This window comes from Streptopelia decaocto (assembly GCF_964273445.1).
Source record: "Streptopelia decaocto genome assembly, chromosome: Z".
Classification (NCBI taxonomy): Eukaryota; Metazoa; Chordata; class Aves; order Columbiformes; family Columbidae; genus Streptopelia; species Streptopelia decaocto.
Genome location: NC_138657.1, coordinates 13,280,238 through 13,289,607, shown reverse-complemented (window position 1 = coordinate 13,289,607; position 9,370 = coordinate 13,280,238). Strand labels below are relative to the sequence as shown.

Sequence of the window (9,370 nt, the reverse complement as noted above, 5' to 3'; positions counted from 1 at the left end):
GGCTGCAAGATCACAGTTCATATTACGGAGAACACTCATTTTACTGAACTGCCCACAGCTATGGACTGGATCTGTATGTGCCACACCAGAAACGCTTTTCCTTATCACCTTTGAATTATTCTATCATCTTTAAAATTCTTGCTTATGTGAGCAATGTGGATCAACAGTAAGTCAGCTCATGTTAGTGTTGATTAAATAAGTATTTACAAACTAGGGACTTCTCCTAGTATATTATTCTCACAGCCCAGTTTTTCCTCATATTTTTGTTCTGCAACTATCTTTCAGTGCATTGGGTTTTTTACCTTTTAAAAACCTGACTTTTCTTTCTACAGTCAGCAGAGGGAGCTAGTCACTTATTTAAATAAGATCATAGCGGTTTGTGGTTTCAATCTTTCGCGCTTTTTTTGCCCTTTTTTTCAGTTCACATCAGCTAGAATGGTTCTCACGCCTTAAAATTTATTTAAAAGGCTTTGGCACAGTGGCAGTCGCAACTAGTTTGACAAACTGTTACAGATCAGGAATAGGATACCTTTCCTACCTCATTTAAAGTAAACCATGCCAAATATTACTGGAAGTCCATTGTGTAAATACGTATTTTGAAGCAGCAAGGTCGTTAAACAAAAACTTTGTAACTGGAAACATGCGTTTGAAACAGGTGTGCCTTGCAGTAAGGCAAAAAATGACAGGTGAGAACGGAAAGGTAAGGTATTGGCTCTCCTGCTTCTAGGTCGAGTCACACAGCATGTGTGTTGCAGTAAGACTTCAGCAGGAGGCGTTTTATTTAGATTTTGAACAGGATGTATTACAAATGGCGATGTCAGATGCACGTCCCCCGCTCTGCGCACCCACACCACGGTTCAGCCGTGAGGAGTCACACGGGACAGGAGCCCTTCGGTCCTTCTGCGTCCGCGCCGCGCTGCGCAGCTCCGTGTGTGGGGCCAACTTAAGGACGTGTCCGCTTCATCCCGGCATAATCAGGGGTCAAGCCCCCTCCTCCTCCTGCCTCGTGACAGCCCCACCCGGCTGGAGATAACGTCACAGTGCCCGCCTTTGGGGACCCGTTCCAGTTCGGGGACCCAGCACCGCGAGCACAGGCGCCAGAGGCAGCTCTGGAGCAGGAGCGGCGTGTCCACGATGAATCTCATTTTGCTTGTCCTTTTATCCCTTATAACGTCTGCAGAGACTACCAGAAAATTGATTTCACCTCACGGTATGTTCTAATCAAAAATTTATGCTGGTAAAAAATTATTACAGAGCTTGTGTTCTGCTAGATTAAAAAACAAACAAACAAAAAAGGCAGAACATATTTATTAATTTTTTTTTAGTTGAATTAAGCTTTTCCTCAGCTTAATTAGACTGTTCCCTTCCACTGTGGTAGCACTGTTTTGAAAATGGATTCTACAGTTTGACTTTCTCTGCCTGTGTGCAGGTGCAAAATTCCATAGGAGACACAAGTCCGTACAGCTTGTACAGCTTGTCCCGCGCTTCCAGCGGCCACACAGCATCCAGGCAGAAGGTAACCCTGAGGGCTTGCAGCACCAGGCAGGAGAGCATCTGCTTGCAGTCCTGTGAAACAAGATACGAGATGAATTGAGAATTGCCCCTGTGCTCTCTAAAGGTGCAGGGACAGTCAGTCTTGCACACACATGGCAGAGTTCTGTCACCAGGAACTGCAAACCAGTAGCACTCAAACACTCCCGACTGTTTCTCAGTCTCAGGCTCCTGCTCAGATTCGCTGTTTCACAGCGGGAAAAGCCACATTATTTCACAAGGTAAAAAAAGGGGCTGTTGGTCTCCTGACCATTGCAGTCATTCTCTTACACTCCAGACCTGAGGCTGAAATACCGTTTTCTTAGCGTATATAATTATTTGCTCTGAGAAATATTCTGATTGGCATGCTGTACTGGGAAGGCTGCAGACCAAAGTGAGAGTGGGAGCCTGATGCAGGAGACAGCTCCTGAATGTCAGTGTATGTACACAGCCTTTGGAAATGGGCCATATTTAGAAATACAGCATCATATGACTATTGAGATCTTAATTAAATAAGAACAGCATTTTTTTTAAGGTGAATAGCATTGCTTGTAATTTATTAGACTGTTTTTAGTCACTTGTTAGAGCAAACACATTTTGCAGCCTGTCAAATCACCAGCAAATACATTTTTAAACGAACAAACATATTTGACTAAGAAGTTACTGACTAAGCATGTCCTGGATTATTCCAAATTAGCACTACCTGGAGATTATGTGGAAAAGGAGGACGAAGATGATGACGATGATGAAAAAAACACAGATGTTGAACAAAATCCTGGTAAGAACATAATAGAAACTAGTAAAATGAAATTAAGTTGCACAAAGTATAGGTATTGTCACTTCAGCATCAGGTGTTCAGAATTTTATGTGAAGAGGAATTCTCCCTTTTATACAATGTGAACTTAATGTTTGCAATCCCCGCTGATAATATTGCTTCACAGAGTCGCTGTCTCCACACAAACCAGCTGGATGGCTAATGCACTTACACAAATTCAGTGGGGGTTTCTAGTAACATGGTCAGATAAATGCATGTGGGACCCTGTTTGCTATGTCCTTGAACCAGAACCCCAATTTTTGGTCACACCTGGTGCTCATAGTTGGGACAGAAATGAAAAGCCTCTCTGCGGTGGGACAGAGGAAAGAGCAGACTATAGAACACCTGAAGGACGAAGTCAGCTTGGCTCTTTTTCTGGCAGCATTTGAAATCAATGGATTTGTAATACCAGCGCGTTTTAAAGAATGGAATTATAACATACCCCTGTAAGGAAGAGATTTTAGTTAACTCTTTCTTCCTCTAATGCATCAGGAAGGGGAAGATGGAAGAGAGAGGAACTGTGTGGTACTACTCAGTGCTTGAACTAAGCACATTCAAAATCTGCACTGTTGATTTATAAGCATGTTGTAGACTAAAAGTGAAAAAGGGCTATGAATAAAAAAATAGAGGAAGAAACATGTTATATGTGACCTTCAGAACCCTCATGTCAATTCAACTTTAGGTAATTGCAGAATAGTGCAATCCAGATTTTCAAATAAGAAAGTGGTTAATTTGTCTGTAAAAATTACTGCATTTAATAAGCCACAAATCAGCTAAAGTGCAACTGGGTAGTTTGAAATTATCTCCTTCAGTTGGATGTGTCTGTTTTTGAGAATACTTCCATTGCGCTCTTTGGAAAATGCCAGACTTATATGGCAAAGATAGATATTTAACTTCATATGTATTAATTTAGAAAATTCTGCAAGGACATCTGTGTCCCACCATGATGATGGAGAGGATCTGTTAAAGAAGAGTATTCAGAATTTGCAGGAGAGAAGTAAGTAGCAGAAGATACTATTCAGGCGGTTTGAAACCCTATACATCTGCTTAAGCGGTAGTAAGGTCTGGAAAGAAGAGCCTAGCACACACATCAGGCAGGTGTGCATCTCAAATTATATCTTGTATTGCATTCATTACTGATACAACTGTTCAAAGAGCAAGACAAATTAATGAGAGGTTAGGTCAAGAAATCTTAAATTAGCCCCAAACTACTAATGAAAATTACAGAATGATAGGTGAGAGAGGAGAACGAATATTGTGCTGCCCTCCCACCTTTGAACAAAACACTTTCATGGATATAATTTGACTTGTGAGTAAACAGATCCCACAGTTTCCCACTTCATTTCACAATGTTTCAAGAATCCCGGTATCCTGTCTGCTGCTCATGGGTGACGTTTGCGATCACCAACACAGTTTACAGATCATGTTCAAAGAGAGCCCACATCAGAATTAATTGCAGAAAATAAGTAAGCCACGAGTATCTGTCAACACACATAGGCCTGTAAACAGATTGACATAGTCTCTTTCCAGTTCTGCCTGAATTCTTCCTTTAGGATATTTCCATTACAATTTAGACTTAACAATTGAGGATTATGAAAATTGACTATAATGTATTTTTTGCGGCATCACTAGTTGCATATAGAAGTGACATACTAGTGCTGGTTATCACGTTCATTAACTCTGTCAAGAAGCATGAAAGGTGGTCTCACATAAAAACTGTTCATCCATCCAGAACACTAGAGACAAATGACATGCTGCCCTCCATACGTGGCCATCAATAATCAAATATGAATCTGGAAAATGCTTCTGCAAAAATAACTCTGCCTTAAAATTTATATGTAGATTGGGATTTTTGTAAGTAGTTAGTTTCCCTTCCTAAGAGATGCACCCTGCCTAACTTCAGCTTATTGTTACTGCCTGTAGCAATGTTAGCCACCACGAGAGGAGCAGAAGAGGAAGAGGAGAGTTCTCAGGAAGAAGAGGAGAATTCTCAGGAAGAAAAGGAGAGTTCTCAGGAAGAAGAGGAGAGTTCTCAGGAAGAAGAGGAGAGTTCTCAGGAAGAAGAGGAGGATTCTCGGGAAGAAGCGGAGATTTTTCGGGAAGATCAGGAGCTGGGTAACAGCTAATCTGTGTTTTCATTGGGCTTTCCAGTATTATACTTTCATACTAAAAAAATCTGTTTTGACATGCTGATCTGACATGATTTTCCCAGTTTCACTGAGCTCAAGACCATGTATTATTTTGCTGTTTGTAAGTTCGTAACATAGCTATTTCAAGTTCTGCAGTTTTTTAACCAAAGTACTACAGAGTAAAACATATTAGTTGTTTGTTTGTTTGTTTTTTCCCCCTAAAGAAAGCGGTTCTTACCACTTTTCCAACCATATTTGCTAGCGAACTACATTTATTTCTGATTTTTCTAGCTTTTAGACTTTTGACAATAATGTAGCAGGTTTCCTAGGCACGCTTTCTTTCTTTCCCTTTCATCTCAGATGTTAAACTTTCAAATTTATCTTTTTCTGCTTTAGCTTAGGATTTTTTTTTTCTCCCCCTCAGAATCCAGATTTGGTCCCCATTACCGTAACACTCTTCCTTGGAGCAACAGTGACGAACTGCCTTTGGATGGTATGGTAGAGGACTCAGCAAAAGACTAAATATAAGTTTAATTATCCTAACTAGACAGAATAAGAACAACATCAGTTCTAGATTTGCTGGGCTAAAATGAAGAAGAAACTTGAAATCAAGAGACTTTATCACATCATCATCTGAGAATCATATAAGTAAAAATCATTAGGCAAGCCATGTCTTTGAGATATACACTTACTAGCAGGTAAACAAATGAAGTCCCAAGATGATGAAACTTAACACGGGCCATATTAGCAAGGTATAGAAAAAGTAATGCAAATAAGTACTTTGAATCTATAAAAATGCTTCTGTCCAAAAACCTTGAATAATGCTTTGATTTATCTCTTGTTTTCCTACCTCCAGTTATATTTTATTACTACTTTGCAGCTGAGGGAAAATGTTAAACATATGCACAAATACACAGATGAAGTTAAGTTTCTTCTGACCTGAATGGGACATACAAAATTTCCGTGCAATATTTGGCTTCTGACATTGTATGTTTTTTATCCATATTGATTCCTGAATGAAACAGCAAGTATAGCTTTCTGTGTCTCTGGCAAACTTGTTTCTATTTCTGAATAGCTAGAAAAATATACCAACCTCATTTCATTTTCTAACAAAGGGCTAATAAGTAAAATCTTTTCTATAAACCAAACTGTAAGGAAAAAAAAAATCCTAAAAGATGTGTCTGTTTGTTGTGAATTGTATATAGGATCACAAAAGGTGCAATAAAATGTTATTGCTTAAATGTAAGGTTATCCTTATAAAATACTGCATTATTACTGTGTCTTGCATTTTTCAGAGCCAAATTCATGAATGTTTATGAGGATGTCTCTGAAAGTAATAGAAGACCACAAACAGGGAGTTCCACCTTGGTAGAACAATGTATTGCTATGACTGGTTTGGCACCCTTTTTTGATTGAGGATTGGTTACCATTTAAAAACTGAATAGAACTAAAAGCAAAAGATCTGATTGGTACTGCCTACTACAACAAGTTGCACTTAGGAAAATTAACCAGATCTAGCAGAAATTGAGGGAGTTTAGATCTTTACAAACTATAGCAAAACTAAGATATGTAGATAGCTGCAAAAAAGCACTAAAAAACCTTAACATAATAAAAGACCAAGTGATGAGCTCACTGAAGACAGCTCCGAGTTTCATTCCTTTTCACAGGTTAGAGAAGTAACGGTTGCAATCAAGTGTGTTGCAGCAGTCACACACAAATTGTTTTAAAACTTTCTAGAAGAGTGAACTGCTTGTAAATTACTCATAATTGCATTTTTTTCTCTTGAAACAAAATAATTAGCTATGTATTTAAATAAGAGATGGAAATGCGGAAAAGAGATGGATTTTTTTAATTGCATCAAAGATATTTTTATAATGAAAGAGCACATAGTCAAGTTCCTGATCTCAATGGCATCAGATACCAGCCAACCAATGTATTTTTCCAAGAACTGCCATGTAAGAATATAGTGTAGCTGTCTCAATGAGTTTTGCACACAGTAAATTAGGAATATATAGAATGGATGGTTTGACAGATGTTTTAAGATCACCCCATCTCCTCTTTGGTGAAAAGACTTTAAGATGTGCTTTGGGCCAATTCATCAACAACTAAATGGATTTGGGTTTTCACAGAACTTAGTCCTTTTGTTAAGTGCTTATTTTTATTTGCGAATCGCACAGATATAATCAGTTTCTGTGTAGGTTGATTTGTCCGGGATGTTACATGTGTGCAAACTGTGGTCTGATGTTTTTCACTGTTGCAGTGACAGACACCGGTACCTGGCCAAAAGTTAAAGAAACCAAAGAAGGCAATTTTAAAATACACCTATTGTTTGCTGTGTCGTGTGCAACTCTTGTGTGGTCCTTAGTATTTATGTTATGCTGTTTTACGGCTATCTTCAAGTACAACATTGAAAAACGGTAAGATTTCCAATCATGTGCTGTGCTTTATTATTTTGATATTAAAGTAAGGTGGTACTCCAAACACAGGATGGAAGACTATGCAAAAATGTGATAAAAGCTCAGAAAGGCTGTACGCACACATAATTTGCTTACTTTTTCCACTGTAAATTAAAAGTGAGGGTAAAAATAATTTTAAAATAATTAATACACCAATAGTGTATGTTTAAAACATCGCCTTGTAAGTTGAGATGCTTCCTTTGACAATTCAAATCTTTAAAAAAACAAAGTTCAGTAATTTGGCATCCATTTTCAGTGGTATCTGTTAAGTTTCTGTTGAATTCCTCTCATTAGAATAATGTAATTTTTGTTCTGTGTTTTAGGAATTTTTATAAGAATCTCAAATGCTCAGATGAAAAACAGAAACCGTTTTCTGCATCTTATTCTGACCTTCCGAAGATCGTTTGTGATTCTCCAGCTTCCAGATCTAGAGAAAGCAGTCTATGGCATGAGAAAATGGCATCAGACATACGGACTAATGACAAAAGCACAAAATCAGAAACAGTACCTTTGCTAGACTCTGTACTTGTTATGCCACCAATTTCTCATGCATCAAGTATTGCCAGTTTTATTTCAAATGAAGACTCAAATGAAGATGACAACTAAATAGAATCTTATTTGACAGTGAGTGACAAGCTCTCTAACTCAGATGTTGGTAGATATGCAATGAAGTTTATATAAATAGTACTTGTGTTTCGTTAAATTTGTAACTTGAAATTTCACTACAGAACAAAATAAAATTTACATTCTGATAAGACAGTGATGTCTAATTGAAATTTAATCACAAATGTTTGCAGGCAAACATTGACTGCTTCAGAATCAAGCACCAGGACATACAACCATGGCCAGAAGACAGTTCCACATTATTCCTCAAGTTAAAAAGCAACAGCTGAAACACAATGACTTCTTGAAATTAATTCAACCAATCCAACATTAGCAGCACATACTAGATAGGAAAGTAGTGATGGATCTCTGAAAAATAATTACTTTTTAAATTAGGCAATAATTAACTTTTTTTTTTTTTTTTAATATCCTTTGTTTGGGAAAGTTACGTAAGCATATGTGCATATTGGAATGTTTGTGTACATGACAGTGCTGTATGCTGTTTGTATGTATACAATAACCTGCAAGTCCAAGTAACAGCAAGGCAGGTATTTTTAACAGAAAATATATTACTTGGTAAATTTTTTTAAGAGAATGCAAGTTTTCTCTTTCCTCTATTTTTTTTTCACACCACACCAAACGCAGAATATCACACCTGTCTTTGCCAACCCCTGACAGTAGCAGCAATTCTCAGATGACACTACTCCAACATGGGAAAGGAAGGTGCAATCCTGACGCCCAGGATCAGAAGTAGAGACTGGTCTATACGGAAATTTTAAGCAGTGGGGCTAAAAGCCCCAGGTTTTCCATATTACACCCAAAATGTATCACCTTCAAGGCAATGCTACCGATTTAGAAAAATTGCCTGGCTGTGGTCTTCTGAGGCCAGCTCAAAATGCTATATTGCTATCTGGTTATTTTCTTCTTTGGCACCCAACAGACTTCTTTTTTCCAGCCACATTACTGGCTAGCTGGGAACAGTTACATTAGCAGCCCATTTTCATCTAGTTTTGCACTATTTATCTTGCTATTATTTTCATGCATTCTGTGTTTTGAAATTGCCCTTGACTATCTGAAATTACAGTTTTGCCTTAGGGGTGGTACTCAAGCTCAACCCACCTGTACAAGTTGACAGGGTAGATGACTCAACCTACTAGAAATAAGAGGAACAGCATATAAAACATTATGGTTCTGTCCCATAAATTCCCAGTTAATTCACATTGTAAATATTGAGTGCAATTCTGGTCCCTTACACTTAAAAAGCAAGAGACAAAATCAGAAAAATTTAATGGTAGGTTGACAAGGATCATCAATCAAGGATTCATCAATGGAATCACTTCCACAACAGGAATCGTAAAAGTAGGCTGGAAAAAAGTGTTTGTGGAAGGGGAGAGGCTATTATAAATATTGAATGCCATGGGTAAAACAGATAGAAATTGACTATCCATTCCAGTAAGTAAAGCAAGGAGCATCAAATGAAACCTGTAGGAGCGAGGTTCAAAGTGTGTAGCAGATGCTGTCTGTGGGCAGTGAATAGACTAGACCAGGGGCATCAAACTCATTTTCACCAGAGGCGACATCAGCCTCGCGGTTGCCTTCAAAGGGCCAAATGTAATCTTAGGACTGTAGGGCTGTTGGAGTAGTTACATTTATACAGTCCTAAAATAACACTTGGCCCTTTGAAGGCAACTGCGATGGTGATGTGGCCCTAGTGAAATGAGTTTGACACCCCTGGACTAGACAAACCATTGCATGCTACTCAACAGACAAGCTCACCAAACCCCCTAAGCAGAGGCCTAGAGGGTGCTCTGTTCTTACAGCTCGCTGGATCTGTCCCC

The 9,370-nt window shown here is 38.5% G+C and overlaps 1 protein-coding gene across 1 annotated transcript; it reads left to right on the top strand.

Annotated features, from left to right (window-relative positions):
• Positions 1–640: 640 nt before the first annotated feature.
• On the top strand, positions 641–7,535 carry LOC309451481 (uncharacterized protein; the record flags this gene model as incomplete). Its single annotated transcript, XM_082075163.1, has 9 exons — positions 641–700; positions 979–1,210; positions 1,430–1,516; positions 2,228–2,308; positions 3,258–3,341; positions 4,268–4,459; positions 4,898–4,966; positions 6,734–6,890; positions 7,253–7,535. 9 exons carry the CDS (start codon positions 641–643, stop codon positions 7,533–7,535), a joined length of 1,245 nt encoding a protein of 414 aa, XP_081931289.1.
• Between the last annotated feature and the right edge of the window lie 1,835 nt (positions 7,536–9,370).